The sequence below is a fragment of the Zingiber officinale genome, chromosome 1B (assembly GCF_018446385.1).
Source record: "Zingiber officinale cultivar Zhangliang chromosome 1B, Zo_v1.1, whole genome shotgun sequence".
NCBI lineage: Eukaryota > Viridiplantae > Streptophyta > Magnoliopsida > Zingiberales > Zingiberaceae > Zingiber > Zingiber officinale.
The window spans coordinates 23,502,892-23,519,629 of record NC_055986.1 but is presented as its reverse complement, the minus strand read 5'-3'; the positions used below and the strand labels follow the sequence as shown (position 1 = coordinate 23,519,629).

At 34.8% G+C, this 16,738-nt stretch overlaps 1 protein-coding gene across 1 annotated transcript; it reads left to right on the top strand.

The window, feature by feature from the left end:
- Positions 1-277: 277 nt before the first annotated feature.
- Positions 278-13,173, top strand: LOC122052865 (beta-adaptin-like protein C). Its single transcript, XM_042614603.1, has 15 exons — positions 278-556; positions 1,552-1,749; positions 4,606-4,719; positions 4,867-5,117; positions 7,076-7,211; positions 7,620-7,799; positions 7,881-7,973; positions 8,735-8,946; positions 9,056-9,119; positions 9,188-9,367; positions 10,697-10,789; positions 10,862-11,256; positions 11,351-11,540; positions 11,689-11,892; positions 12,717-13,173. The coding sequence occupies exons 1-15, from the start codon at positions 470-472 to the stop codon at positions 13,011-13,013; spliced, it is 2,694 nt and encodes an 897-aa protein (XP_042470537.1). The 5' UTR covers positions 278-469; the 3' UTR covers positions 13,014-13,173.
- Positions 13,174-16,738: the final 3,565 nt, after the last annotated feature.

Below are 16,738 nucleotides of genomic sequence, written 5' to 3'. Positions count from 1 at the left end.
ATTTTTGTTGAATGATAATAGTTGGATAGAAAGAAAAAAAATTATAACTATACAAGATATCTGATCATTTAATGAGTATAAATATACTTATCGAATATCCTATATCAGATGAGTATAAAAACGAAGAATATAAAATTCGATCCAAATTTGATTCATTGTCATCTATAAGAGAAAATCTAAGGCATTTTGATATTAATATTTTGAGTATAGATGAACTTCCAGGGTATGATAATTTCCAGATATTTCCCAACCCATATTTTATGAGCCGGAAGTCGGGTTCAATCGGTTCACACTCACCATGTTGATTCGGCTCATTTCTCGGCTCCTGGGCGAAGAAGCGCCACTCGTGGTCTCCAACGCAGACCGATAACAACTTCATCGTTCCCTCTCCGTTGTCTCCGTTTCCTCGCCTGGTTCCTTCGCGGCGGACGAAGACAAAGAAGAAACGTAAGGAAGCGGGGTGGCAGCGATGAGCGGTCACGACTCCAAATACTTCTCCACCACCAAGAAGGGAGAGATCCCCGAGCTCAAGGAAGAGCTCAATTCGCAGTACAAGGTACGCTTCTCACCTCGGATCTGATCCATCTAGGTTTCGGATGACCTCGGGTAGGGCCGGATCCATTTGGATCCCGAAACCCTGCATCAAATCTGATGAATCTGTTTGATTTCGACCCATTCTATTTTTTCATTTTTGCGATCTGTTCTTTTTTTTTTTCATAGACGGATGTCTGTGAGAAAATACAAGTTAAAGAGGAAAGCGTGTTCCAGATTATAATTTTATTTTGGGATTGACGAATGAATTTGTAAAAATAGTAGTTTGATCGCAGTAGCGTATTTTGAGAATTAACGAGTCTCGTCCGGTTCCGCGTATGCGTATGACAAATAACTTGTTTTCCTTTTCTTATTAAAGAGCTTTTGCACGCAATAACAAGAATAATGGAGCATATAATCTGATACAAGTGTCTCTCGAACTATTTTCGCAACATTTGGTAAAGGTGTAACAATTTTTGGTGGTAAACTTTTTTTTTTCCATAGTCCGCTGTACCTTAATTTTAAAACTAACAACTGAACAAGCTAACTTGGTAGAATTGCTTCTCGAACAAAACCTTAACTGGTCTTGGTGGATCGATATATCAATCATACCATACTTTAGGGTATCTTTATCTATTTGATTGCAAGGAACTTAATTGATTGGTGACGAACTTTGGTTATTTGTTAGAACTTAGAAGCACTATGGTAATTAATGCTGTTCTTTCCTCTTGTAAGTACTATCAACAATCTATTGCTTAACCTGGATGGCTCATTCTCCTATCAGCTATTCTCAATAATAATATTTACCTGGGCACAAGTAATACATGCTCAAATTTTTAATTTGTTCACCTCCAGTTTTTTATTTTATTTTATTACTTTTCACTATATTGCTGTTGCCTATTTATAGAATTATGAATGTTTCCATAGAATAATAGTAATATTTTGAAATTTATGTTTAATTTTTGAAGATTGTGATGAGGTTGCACGTTAGTATTTACTACATACTAATATTCTCTATAGGATAAGAGAAAAGATGCCGTGAAGAAGGTGATAGCTGCAATGACTGTTGGGAAAGATGTGTCATCATTGTTCACAGACGTTGTAAACTGCATGCAAACAGAGAATCTGGAACTGAAGAAACTTGTCTATTTGTACCTGATAAACTATGCAAAGAGTCAACCAGATCTTGCCATACTCGCTGTGAATACATTTGTTAAGGTAGAAATATGCTCACGAATCATATTTTTTTTCTCCTGTCATTGTGGATTCTTCTCTTGAACATTTAATGTCGGAACCATAATTACCTTTCATTGATACTGCTTCCAAACTTCAAGTAGTTGTTGACTTGTTTATAGCATAATTCCTGTAATTGTATAAGTGGTTTACAAAAAATTAAAAAAATAGATTAGGTTCCTTCCCATCAATTATAGTGAAATAATATGCCCCAACTGAGTCAATCCACTATATTCAGCTTAGGCTTACTCCAGTCCAATTCCACATTTGGATCAGTGCCAGGTATATAAGTCTATATTGTTGGATATTTTCTCATAGTTTAATGCTGTTATGGGCAAAGGGCTCATGTGTAAATATGTAAGAGGCAAATGGTCTATCTTGTAATATTCTCTAGTCGCCTTAACACATATATAAAGAAAGGTAGAGGGGGCTACCTAGCTTTAGTGTTTGTGAAATAAGTCCGACATCTCAAAACAAACCTTTTGGAATTAGTGGTCATCCACCAAATCTAACTTGGTAGGCTACATCTATTATGATAAATTTTCAAGTTGTAACCAAAATTTGAAAATTGAAATATTTTCCAGCAAATCTCTTCACTTTTTTTTTGCTTTTTTCAAATTTGTTTACTATACTGTAGGAAGGATGTAGATTAATTTTTTTAAGTTATAGCCAAAACTTGAAAATTGAATTATTTTCTAACAAACTTCTTCATTTGTTTATCTTTTCTCAAACTTGTTTACTATATTGTGGCAAGGGTGTAGTTAAATTTTCAATCTATATCACATTTAATTTCCTTAGGAACTAATCACTCATCTTCTCTACATCTTTTTTGTAACTAATGATTGACCTCAATGTTTGCCATTAGATTTTCTCTAGCTATTTAGGTCATTAGATGTGGAAAATTAGTAGAAATAAAACATTATTTTGCTTATATTGAATCAAGATTAACTCCAAAATTTAGGTTAAAAATAAACTTCATATTTTGAGACATTAATGTTGACTTAATGGGCATTTGATGCAAAATACATGTCAATATATTTACAATTTGAAAGTTAGTGAATGATGGAAGTTGTGCACAAATTCTTATTTACAATAATCATCTGCTTCTCACATTCCGTGAATAGTCGGGACATTGAGGAAGATCCAAAAAGGCATTTCGGGAATTGATCTGATTCTATCTCTGTTCGTTCCGTTTGAAGAAAGGAAGGATCCCAAAGAATCGATCTTTCTTTTAGTTGCTGAATCTCTGTTTGATCGATCAATGTGGGATATTCTGAATCCTCATTTCTAATGGAATCGAAATGATCTATGGATTGATCAAAAGATCCTTTCAATTGGCTAGAATCCCTTACTTGAACGAAAATAGATCTTGATCTTGTGGAATCATATTGAATATTTGACAATACATTCCGTACCTTGCTAAAAAACCGATCCAACCACACATTGTCTAACCAAATCAAATTCTCTCTCGATACGTTCCTCAAAAAATCCGATTCATGCTCATTCTTCCCCTCAACTAACGAAGAGATATTGCCACATATGAAATTGAGCACAATTTTGCAAAGAAATACCCCACTTGTTTCTCGAGAAGAGATGGGAAACATGCTCAATATCATTTGATTGAATAGTTGCCTTAGCTCCTTGTTGTTTGAAGAAACCCTCCCCTTCAATTGGTCTTTTTTCACGAAAAGCAGACATGAGATAAGAAATCAAGTCTTTCCCTAAGATTTCGAATAGCTGTCCCGAATTCAAGTTGATTATGTTTCGCTTCTTCCTCGAAGAAAGACAATCAAACAATTCCCAATCATGGTCCTTGCGGATCGGATCATCCGTATAGGATAAAAAAAGAAACTCCAGATATTTGCTATCTTTCTCTTTGAATGAGATCTCAATTCCTGCTACGGTTTCATTAGATATCTTACAACTAGAATCCCTTTTTTTTCCGATCCGCTTCCCCCACCTCCACCACCGTGAACTCCGGTTAGATTCAGGCATGATACACTTTTGATTTATTGGGAGAACCCAAGTATTTTCTTGCGGATCCATGAAACAACTCTCAGAAAGCTTTTTCCCTTTTGGAAGATACAGGAGCGAAACAATCAACCTATTGATATTGGAAGACCAAAAAGATTCTTCCAATGTCTCATTTCCAGGTCCAATGGAATTCATAGGTATAGGAAGAAGCCCCATCAAATAGAGATTTTTTCTTTCGACCATCTTTCGATTGTTAATACGAGATATAAGGACCGCTACTACAAGCAGTACTACACCTTTGATCATGAAATATCGATTGCTTGTTGAACCCTGCGAATCACGTGAAAGTAGGATACTCCAAATTCGGGGGTCAAAAAGCGTTCTTGATGGAAAAAAATGTGAGTGAAAGATCCCACTGAATTGAATTTGATCCATGAATCTAAGAAATAGTGAGAATTCTTGATCTCTCTCAATATCTCTCTCAATTCGACGATCCAGGATTTGAATTGATGTCTCTTCATTGATATTTAGACCTCCTCCGGCTAAGATTGTATTTGAACTGGAATTTGTTTATTTACAATATATGATGTGTTAAGTTAAGCATCCCGATTAGAATTTGGGATGATGGAAGTTGTGCATGATGGAAGTTGTGCACAAATTCTTGAAGTGGCAAGTCCTTCTGTACTCCATGATATGATTTTTCTTGATGTTAAAGAAAAAAATAGATTGCTCATGGAAGGCAAATATTAACTTCTGCCACATTAACTTGCAAGTTCTTCAGTGTTTTTAGTGCATTTCTGGACTGATTATTCATTAACTAAGCTTGGACATTATAACTGTGGATCATGATTTCATTGAACTTTGTAGGACTCACAAGACCCTAATCCTCTGATTCGTGCCTTAGCTGTGAGGACAATGGGCTGCATCCGTGTTGACAAAATCACAGAATACCTGTGTGATCCTCTTCAAAGATGTCTAAAGGTCTTCTGTTTCTCCAGTTCTTTACCTTCCACTTTTTGTTAACTATACCAGTGTTGTAAGTTTTTAGAAATATGTTCTCCACTTTGTTAATGATTTGTCTATGTTATACTCCTATAGTTTTTTTGAATTGTAAATATGTTTACACAGGATGATGATCCTTATGTCCGAAAGACAGCAGCAATATGTGTAGCTAAATTATATGACATAAATGCTGAGTTGGTGGAAGATAGGGGTTTCTTGGATACACTCAAGGATTTGATATCTGACAACAATCCAATGGTTGTAGCAAATGCAGTTGCAGCACTTGCAGAGATCCAGGAAACTAGCAGCCAACCGATCTTTGAGATTACTAGTCAGACACTATCAAAGCTTCTGACTGCTTTGAATGAATGCACTGAGTAAGCTTTCTCCTTCAGAGTTGGCTATTTTTTTCATGGAGCAGTTGTTTCATCTGTGCTAATTTGCAACATGCTTTAGATGTTGTGTTTTGCTTGCTGAACTTCTTGTTATAGACTGAGACTAGCTGTTCTAATGGAACTTGGTTTCTGACATGTTGGAAAACGATCTAGCATAAGTAATTGAAACTGCCTGGACACTAAATCAAGTCCCTCTAAATGCATCTTCTCCATTTAAGACATAAGAAAGGTCATTTGTTGATTCATTTGGCTTCCTTAAGGCCATTTGGTAGATGATGGTGGACTTTTGCTTTAATTGAAATCTTACTGACTACTGTGTTGATAAACCTATTGAAAATATGCACAACATGGAGTTTTCTAAAGTGATTTAGTGCTATGCCCTGGCCAGTAGTTATTCAACTCACTAAGTGCCATTAAGACTAATGATTCAAGGCTCTAGCTGGTCAAGTCCGTCTTTACTTGTTAGTAAATGCAAATTCTTCTTAATTTCATTTCTGAGTTCTGATTAAGTTATGCAAACCCAAGATCTGAAACATTCTCAGCATCGTTAAAGTCAATTTCAGTGCATTGCGTTTGGTGAAACAAAGTAGCAAAATGGCCTTTAAATAACTAACATAGCTAGGCTTCTCATGGATATGCGAGGTGGTTTCCTAGAAATTCAGAAATATTCATTTTGAAGATAGAGGTTTGCTGCATCCTAAGGAACACGAATTATTGTTTTATAATGTGAAGTTGTGAACCTCAACCAAAACTTGGTGGTTCTTAAAAGAAGTCACTAAGGAACAGATCATCATTTTATAATGCAAATTTCAATTAAAACATAAAGAAGTCACTTAGACCAAGTTATGTATTGATGTGAATTAGATACACGTGCATTTTGAATATTTAATTTTTTATAGGTTGAAACACAAAACATCACTATCTAATTCCTTTAGTAGCTCACTTCCTTTGGCAGTCTCTTTCACAAGCCTCTTTACTCTTTGTTGTTTCTTATTGTTGGCCTTATTTATGGTATAATCCAAGTATTTTCTTAGAATGTTTGACATGCTTTAGTACATCAAAACAATATAATGTTAAAATTAATTTAAAAAGATATGAATTACGTAAAGTAATTAGTTATCTAAGTGGCTTTGCTATTATTGACCTTAGATAAAACTTGATTCAGTATTTTAAAAAATGGTTATAGCAGTTGCAAATGCAGTTTTCTATGCTCATGTGATAGAAGATCACATCCTATATACCATATGTGGTCTGACAAAATTCTGTAGTTCATTCAAATCAAAAGATTGAATAAAATCTAATAAAAATCCTAATTATTAATTATCACATTAGCTCCCTTTGAAATAATGGTTGCATTTATGATATTTCTCTCCTTTTAGTAAGATTTATTCTTGTAATTATGAAACACTTCTATAAGCTACTTTTTGTTAGTAAATTGTAAGCGTTAAATTAAACACGTATTTTATGTTTACTTGCATGATCTATTCTACATTTTTGGTTAATATAGATTCTTTAATATAACCTTGTTTACATTGAATTATAGATTGTATAGGTTTGATTAATATATTTGTTTGTCCATTTGTAGATAATAGAGACTTGTAGATCATTTTTTTTAGTAATTATTGCATTTGCTCCTGCATACAATATGTCGCAGTATGTTAATTGCTTATTGCTTGTATACACTTTAAAATCTTAACTCAACAGTGAGAAAGTTGCATTTACAACTGCAAGATTCCTTACAATGATGTTATCTTTCCTAGATGAGTAATCATTTTGCAAGCTTAGCTTGCAATTCTGTTTTGTATTGCACCTAACCATCCAGCAAGTCTTAGAAATTAAGTGCAAAATGATGTTATACACATGTCCAGAATTCAGGTTACAAATGCCTAACTAATATTTTGCACGGTGGGCAATCTAATCTTAACATAATTTCATTGCAGATGGGGTCAAGTATTCATTTTGGATGCTTTATCAAGGTATAAAGCCTCTGATGCACGAGAAGCTGAAAATACAGTAGAGAGAGTAACCCCACGCCTTCAACATGCAAATTGTGCTGTTGTGCTTTCTGCTGTCAAGGTAGGTATACACACCCATGCTGTGTATCTTCAATTGTGAAATCGTTAGTGTACAAAATTCATACATTGCTTGTTTATGGTCAACACATGACCTTGGTTCTTTAATTATTTAGCTCAAAGTACAATGTGAGCTGAGCATCAGGCTATGAGAGTTGAACCTCAGAAAACAGTTTTTATTTCCCCACTTTTTTCTTGAAGACAGCATTAGGACACAGTTGGCTTCACTGAATGTTAGATGATTAACTTTACTATATCTCGTTGCTCGATTTCATATCTGAAAAATCTATGCATGCGCTTAAGGTCAAATTAATGCTTTGTAAAACAGATTTTGCAGCCAAATATATTATGTGAGAAAATTTATTGGTTTTCTTTCTTCTTCAAATATAGCAATGACTTAATCTCTCTGCAGATGATCCTTCTCCAAATGGAGCTGATAACTAGTACTGATGTGATTCGAAATCTTTGCAAGAAGATGGCGCCACCTCTGGTAACTCTTCTTTCTGCAGAACCAGAAATTCAGTATGTAGCCTTGCGCAACATCAATCTTATTGTGCAGAAAAGACCTACAATACTTGCACATGAGATCAAGGTTAGTGCAAATTGGCTTCTTTAATGAAATTTCATTAATTTTTTCTTAATTTTACTGTTTGTTCTTATGCTTCTTTTTTAGGTTTTCTTTTGCAAGTATAATGATCCTATCTATGTTAAGATGGAAAAATTGGAGATCATGATAAAGCTAGCCTCAGATCGAAACATAGACCAGGTATAAAGATGTGACTGTGATTTTGTTGGTTCCTGTTATTTTAAATGATCATTTGGTTTCTTATCATCCCTTTTTATGCAAGAGAAAAGCAGCTAATTTAAATCTTGGTCTTTTGATAAAGAAGATGTGAACATTCAATGGGAGGGCACAGTGTCTGTTTAGCAGCTGTTAAAAAACTCTTTGTTACAGGAATCTTATGCACTCTTCTCTATCCCAGCACATATAAATGCATTTTAAATGTTTTCTCATTAGGTGACAACAGTAATTGGAGAATTTGTGACCTCCTTAGCCCCAAGGTTATGAATAAATAAATGCTTAAATACAAGGGTGTGGTTTATTAATGCAATCCAGGTTAATTGGTTAATCTGACACAAGCTAGAATTTAGTCGATGATGGTACCCAAAATGGCAAAGTTTGTATTCTATATCAACTCAAATTTTGTGCTTGCCCTGATAGTCTTTAAGATTTGAAGAAATCTGATGCTTTACATAAGGAGAGGTGCCTTTGCAGTAAGAACTAACCAATCCTTTTTTATCTTGTACATATTGTTATAAAATGTTTTGGTATCATTCCATCATATGTCAGTACATAATACATGTTTTCAATAATTGTTTAGATTAAGGAAGAAAAAATGACATTGATGGACCTTTTTCAAAGACTTATTGAAGGTTGTTTATATTATGTGTTTTGCAGAATTTCTAGACTAAGAAAACAAACTAGTATTTATGGTCCTATTTCAGAGGCTAATTTATCCACTGCAGGTTTTATTGGAATTCAAAGAGTACGCCACAGAAGTAGATGTAGACTTTGTTAGAAAGGCCGTACGTGCAATTGGACGCTGTGCCATCAAGTTAGAGAGAGCTGCTGAACGGTGCATCAGTGTACTGCTTGAGCTGATAAAGATAAAAGTCAACTATGTTGTGCAAGAAGCTATCATTGTCATAAAGGATATCTTCCGACGCTATCCTAACACGTGAGTTACTTAGTGTGAGTTTTTGCCTTTGTGGCATTATCATCTCTGTTTGAAATGCATTCTGCAACATTTTCTTGATTCTTATTATCTAGTTCTGCATTTTCTTCAGCTACGAATCCATCATTGCGACACTATGTGAAAGTTTGGACACATTAGACGAGCCAGAGGCTAAGGTATCTGTTTGTCATGAGAGTTAGGCTAATTTTTTCTTGTTATCTCAAAAATGCATTGCTTGCCTCAGGCATCAATGATATGGATAATTGGTGAATATGCTGAAAGGATTGACAATGCTGATGAGCTCCTTGAGAGCTTTCTAGAAACTTTCCCTGAAGAACCTGCACTAGTACAATTGCAACTGCTCACTGCAACAGTCAAGCTGTTCCTTAAGAAGCCAACTGAAAGCCCGCAGCAGATGATTCAGGTGTTATTCTTCTTATACAAAATGTAGATGTCCATGTAGCCTCATATGTCTGACAATTCATGTAGGCAATTTGGTTCAGATATCAATATTCTTTTTTTTTTTTCCTTAAAAAAAATATGTAAGAGCCAAATTATTCTGACTTGGCATTTCATCTGGCTTTGTCTCTCTTCAAGTTAAGATTAGACTTGTAGACTTTGGATCTTTAAGGATCCATTCTAGGATTTGATTTCTTGATATCATCACCAAATGAACTCCCATTTCCATCTCTTTTTAATTAATGACTATGAGACAATTATGAGATAATCCAGAACAAATGAATTTCTGCTTCTTGTGGCAACATGCTATTATGTGTTGATTCTGCATACGACATCAAATCAAAACATTTTTGGAGTAATATTTGCATGTTAATTCATAGATATCAGAAGTAGCATGTTACTTATTTGAGTTGCATTTACTATACAATACTTTCTCATTTATTTAAGTGTCATTCAATACTCATTGTGGGTGTCAATAAGTCAAATATCCACACAACTATTTTGCTATTAATTGTTTTTGAAGAAAGATGATCAATTTGCTTCTTTTTATTTATTTATTTATTTTGTGTGTACACTGACTGAGATGATCCCTTGGATTGTCACATACAACTACTTTTACCAAATGCAATTCAGAAACCTTTTTTTCTTGCCAAAGAGATGGTGATCCTCTTTTACTCGTTATTTGCCACCTTTATCTACATCAACAAAAATAAGACATGAATTCATTTGGAATTAGTTACACTTTATCTTCCCATTCAATTCTATGTAATACTATGTCACTAGTAATATTATCACTTTTAATTATATTAAATAAAGTTGATGGATTTTGTCAGTTTTTGGACAAACTAGATATTAATCAATAAGCTAATGATTTTCAGCATTGCCTTCTTTTATGAGTGCTGAAAAGGGTTTTCTAGTGAGATCTATAATTATACAGTGCTTCAACCAAGCAATGAATTGCTGTGTCTCAGTTTGCATTGGTTAAGTATAAACCTCAAAAACCAACTGCATTCTTGCCATGCTAGTTGGCACCCTGTTAGTTGCCACAATGTGTGTGTAGACTCTAGGGAAGAAAGTTATAATTATCTTTCCTTTTATTTTCCGGTCAATCACAGCTTGCAAGTGTTTTCTATCGTAATTTAGTTAGAGGAATAACGTGATATAATTTGATATTTTGTTGTAGAATTTCTTGCTTATGGCTGAGAATTTTATTAATGTTATGTGGTCACCCTCTTAAGTTTCAGCTAGTTTTACTTAAATGCATAATTCTAATATGGATTAATGTATGCGATAGGCTGTTCTTAATAATGCAACAATGGAGACAGACAACCCCGATTTGCGTGATCGTGCATACATTTATTGGCGTCTCCTTTCTACTGATCCTGAGGTAGAGTCAGTTGAAACATACTAATTTCTAAAGATGGCATTTATATGATGTATGCTTATTTCCTTCTCTTAGGCTGCTAAAGATGTTGTTTTAGCTGAAAAACCAGTAATCAGTGATGATGCAAACCAACTTGATCCCTCACTTTTGGATGAGCTTCTTGTAAATATTGCCACCCTTTCTTCTGTTTACCATAAGATACCAGATGCTTTTATAAGCCGTGCAAAGTCAGCTGCAACTAAACCAGAGGATGATGATTTTGCTGAGGGAGGAGAAACAACTTATTCTGAGACACAGTCTCATGCTATTGATGGTACAGGTGCTTCTCCTAGTAATGTTTCTCATGCTGAAACAAGACAGCAGGCACGAGCAACAGCTGAAATCTCTGCACCTGTGCCAGATGTACTAGGAGATTTAATTGGTCTTGATAATGCTATTGTGCCTGTAGACCAGCCAACAACACCTACTGAGTATGGTCCTCACCTTTTTATTCCATTTGGTATTTAGAGTTTATTTACTTGTTTTGAATATTTTTTAGATTGATGCCTTTTACTTGTTATTCAGACCTCCCTTACCTGTATTGCTTCCTGCATCTACTGGACAAGGTTTACAGATAAGTGCACAGCTGATTCGCCAAGATGGCCAGATATTTTATGCTATAATGTTTGAGAACAACACACAGGTTGTATTAGATGGATTCATGATACAGTTTAACAAAAATACATTCGGTCTTGCAGCTGCAGGGCCTCTGCAGGTGATTGTTTTTTATATGATCTCAATAGTATGCTTATTGATGAATTGACTGGTCACCAAGTTTTACATTCTGCTGACATGTTTTTTCGTAGTTCAAACTTCAAAAATTTTATTGATTTATTCTTTCATTTTGTATTTACGGTTTGTAGGTCCCGCCGTTGCAACCTGGATCTTCAGCGAGAACCCTTCTTCCTCTAGTTTTATCCCAGAATATCTCACCTGGCCCTCCTAGCACACTTTTGCAAGTTGCAGTTAAAAATAATCAGCAGCCAGTCTGGTATTTCAATGACAAAATTTCACTGCATGTTTTCTTTGGCGAAGATGGTAAAATGGAACGCACAAATTTTCTTGAGGTAAGAAGTTTCTGAAATGTATTTTAATTATTCATGCTGCACGGTACATTTAAGAAATGACCAAGACCTGATTGTTTTTTGTGATTCTAGATCATTTGGGGCCTAAATTGTTGACGCAATTTGCTTCTTCTCATATATATTCTTTTCTTTATTTGGTTTCCTTTTGAGGAAATAACAAAAAATATTGGTATAAATCAAGAACAGAGATGATCGTAGTTAAAGGAAGGATCTATAATGTTGGGTATTCTCCTTTGATGAAAAAGAATCAAATTAGAGTTAAGGAGCTTTCTACCTTCTATGCTCACTCCCAAATTGAAACTACTTTTTTTTAGAGCACCCGCCTTAGATATTTCTTCTTTTTTTTTTGGTGGAGAATGAGATTGCTTTTCATCTAGAAATTGAACTTCATTTCCTTAGATGTTGATACCAATAAAATAATTCCTATGTGATTGGATTGCATGAACACTTTGTCATACTTCTCAGATTGGTATAGTAAGGTAGCATATTACCTTAAATCTGAGAGTTTTTAGAAACTTCCGATCAACAAGAAATGTCATAGTTGTCAAACTACACATTTATTTGTCAATTAAACATTGTTTTATGTTTGTGCCATAAACTAAAACAGGCAAAACCAGTTTTTCTGCCCGGTTTGTGGATTCCATTTATTTTTCACATGAACTAGATAAAAATCAGAACAATTCTTTATTTCGATTTGAAACATTGTTTGTATCTCAGCAAGAATGATTCTACTGGTCAAGATCTAATGACTGGGTAAATGCAATAATGTCTAAGTAGATTTGCTTTTGTCTTGTGGCCAAATGCAGACATGGAAGTCCCTTCCAGACACAAATGAAGTGGGGAAGGACTTGACAAATTCCACCATCAACAATGTTGATGCTACAATTGAACACTTAGCTGCTGCCAACGTCTTCTTCGTCGCAAAACGAAGGAATGCCAACAAAGATCTGCTGTACTTGTCAGCCAAAATTCCTCAAGGAATTCCTTTCCTCATAGAGCTTACTGCTGTTCTTGGTATTCCCGGAGTAAAATGTGCAGTGAAGACACCAAGCCCAGATATGGCAGCATTCTTCTTTGAAGCCATGGAGACCTTGCTGAAGTGATATCCAATATTCTTTTTAGAATTTAAAGTTCATGTTGTTTTCCCGGTAGTAGATCTTTGTTATTGCGAGTTAGTGTTTATTTTGTGAAGCAAATTGATTTTGACTTGATATTACATGTTGACTAAACTTCCTCATTCAAGTTGGAAACATTTCTGATTCATGACTGAGAGAAATATGGGCATTTGGGTTGGAAAATTTTCACTTTGCTCGCCAACTTAGGGTGCGTTTGGTTTGCACCGTTTTCATTTTCATTTTCTGGAAAATGCGCGTTTTCTAGAAAACAGAAAACGATTTTTTGTCATTCTCTGTTTTTCTAGAAAACGATAGACAATTTTTCAGAAAATGCGCGCGGAAAACGCAAAACAAACATCATTTTTAAGAAAACGCGCGTTTTTCAGAAAATGAAAATGGAAAACGCGCGTACCAAACGCCCCCTTAGATTTTCTATTCTCCAATTGATTGTTTGTCCACACAATCCTGATCATACATCACCAAATGCAATATGATACAATATTGATCATGTCTCACTGAAGACACTTCCAAGCCAACATTAGAGGTCTCTCAACGGGTAGTCGCAGATCCAACGTCGACCTCTAACATGCTGAAACTTTCAGGACTCTTCTCCGCCCACAAAATTGCCAATCATAGCTCCACTTGGACACGCGTTTTTTTTTTTTTCCAAAAAACGTAAAATTAATAACAATAATAATTAATCTGAATGTAAATATTGTATACTTTATTTAATATAGCACCTTCTCAATTTCTCGGCCTATAAAAATTAAATTTTAGTATTGATGAATTAATAAATGAATTTTTTTAATAGATAATTGACCTAAAAATAGACTGATTGATCGTACATTATGAACACTTTTCGATTTATTTTACTAATCAATAAAAAACTTTGATAGGATCAAACTAGTCATCTTAAGATTAGTGGACGTAAATTAGACATCAAATATCAATTTTTTTACAAAAACATGCTAGCTGCACCATTTTTCTCCACATCAATTAATTTGGATTCCTTTAATAAAATTTTTGTCATTTATCTAGACATTTTTCAACATCGACAATCATAAATTGAGAAACTATTATAGAAAACTTTTGCTTCTGTCAATGCAACAGAGAATATATTTACTGGGATTTGAGATGTGTTATGATGCTTTAAAATTTTATTTCTTTTTCAGATATAGTTTTTTATTTATGATTTGAATGTTTGATTTCGTTATTTGATTTGTTAGATGTTACTTCTTTTTGTTAATTTGTTCCTTTTGAATCAGTTTAATATATGAAATTGAATAGAAACTTCGTTTCATAACTCTTTGAGAATAGGAATCAGTTAAACAATCGTATAGAATTTTTATAAACCAATCTCAAAGCTTAAAACTAAATTCTACATTGAAAGTAGAAACATTTTGAGGATGGCATTGCTGAAATGTACCATCTTTGTATTTTTGGCTGGGTATTCTGCCTGAACGCTAGCTACTAGCTAGAAGAACTTGTTCCCCTGAACCCTAGATAATTCAATTGCGCATGTTAGTCAACCAGTTGAAAAGAAATAGGACGAGAAGTTATTGCGGCAAGAACTCACAGAAGTGGAGTATTTGCAGCTTCTCTTGTATTAAAAAAGTTGGCAAAATTTTGTGTTTTAGCGTCCTTCACATCACCTCCATATGCTGAAAATCAGAACAGATCCGCTGCGGACCTGTTCGTGCGGAATGCTGCGGACCTGCCCTCGTGGCAGGTCCGCGTCAATCTTATAAGTTTTTATAAGTTTTTTTATACCAGCTCTCAACCCTAATTTCCGCAGCGGACTTCTGCTTCGTCTCTCGCCGACGGCTCCTTCCTCCTAAACAGAGTCGAGTCCACCTTCCTCCTTCGCACCCGCCGTCTCTCGCCGCAGAGGAAGCTACTAGCTCCTCCGCACGAAGCTCTACTTTCCACTTGTTGAAGAGGAAGCTAGGGTTTTCCCACGTCGCGACGCACTTGTTGAAGAGGAAGCTACGAGTCCTCAACTTCATCCTTCGTCGCGACACACCCGTCGAAGAGGAAGCTAGGGTTTTCCCACGTCGTCGCCGTCTTTTAAGCAAGACTGGTAACACGATCCTGCATTCTCATTTTTTCTTTCACCATTCCTAATCTCTGAAACTACTTAATACATTTTGTATAGACTTGATTAACTTCTGATTAAACTTCATTTCTTCTTTCACTTTTCTTAATTTCCAGCAATCTCATTTCTTCGTTCACTTCAAAAATTTAATTACCTATGGTATCTAATTTTGAAAACATGGGAATAAAGGTGACAATTGTCTGTATCGGGCACCTTTATTGTAAGTTAATTTTATTGTAGGAGTTGATTGATAGGGTTCTAATGTGTAACACTTGCAACTTGGAAAAAAACAGAGGATGTATTAGGCAAAACACTGATTGGGGTACTAGAATTATTGAGAAATGGCTTAAACAACAGTGATTTATTGTTATTGCTACTGCAATATTCCTGTGTGACACATGTGTCCATGGTTGTATTTACATGATCTTAAAAAGTCAAGCAATAATCTTATCATACACTATAATTTTTCTGTTGATAAAATCATTTGGTTACTGCATTATTTATCTGTTGGTGCTTAATCTTTTGATCAAAGTTGATCATAGTCATGTATACTTGTTTACTTGGCTTCTTTGCAAACCCATATCTTGTAACTTCATGCGATGCTTCAAATTTCAAAGTCACTGTTGAATCTGTTGATTGTAGTCCTGAATGAGCTTAAAATTGTGGTGGGTATGAATTGAGGAAATTTAGGTATTTTAATGCAAATTGTGGCTACTTTTAATGCAAATTGGTCAAATTTTTTATAAAATTGTGTGATTTCCCATTGCTTAAGCAAATTGCTATTGTTTAGCTTAATTTTCTCAAATTTTACTTTTTAGGTTGCGCTAGAATGACTTCATCAAGTAACAGCAGCATCAATCATACCAAATATGAAACTGTGCGATGCAGGGACTGCGGACTAAGAGCATTGGTGCTAGTCTCTAGATCGATCAAGAACCCAGGAAGACTATATTATGGATGTAAGCATCATGGATGGTTAAAGTGGGTGAGGTCTGATACTGGATTAAATGGATTAAATGAAGACACTAATGATATACATTTTAAGATGTTGCCAAGAGTTGAGTCAAGGGTGGTAAGTGAACACATTGCTTATCCAGGATATAATAGGGGAAATTGGAATCTACCGCTTATGGTCTGGATATTAGTGATAGTGAATTTAATTCTTTTGGCTATATACTTGTTTTGTTTGTTGGTTGGCCTAGTTAAGTAGTGCTAGTGTTGTAATGTGATAAAGAAATGTAATTATGGATAATGTCGACATTTGTCTTTTTTTAATTATGGATGGATATTAGTTTTGTGTTATGCTTAACTTGATGATCTTAAGTTTACTATTTTTCAAGTCTTAACTTTACTATTTTGTAAATGCTTCATACAAATCTCACGATAATTGTTGAAATTCTCTGGCCAATTCTTCTTATATGTCTGTTGTTCTTTGGATCAACCTCTTGTCCGTGGCCATGTCTTTGTATGTATGATTTAAGCTCCTTGCGTACTCGATCTAAAGGCTGTAAAATAAAGTTTGAACTTAAGCACTTTGTCTTATTCCTTAATTTGAACTTAAGCACTGGCATGATATCTGCAACGTAAAAAGCTCACACACACCACATTGTTGTGGATC

Excerpts from the sequence above, each read along its gene's own strand:
- LOC122052865 (XM_042614603.1), top strand. The coding sequence starts at position 470 with ATGAGCGGTCACGACTCCAAATACTTCTCCACCACCAAGAAGGGAGAG. Across the intron at positions 557-1,551 it reads AGCTCAATTCGCAGTACAAG|GATAAGAGAAAAGATGCCGT; the intron begins GTACGCTTCTCA and ends TATTCTCTATAG. Across the intron at positions 5,118-7,075 it reads GCTTTGAATGAATGCACTGA|ATGGGGTCAAGTATTCATTT; the intron begins GTAAGCTTTCTC and ends ATTTCATTGCAG.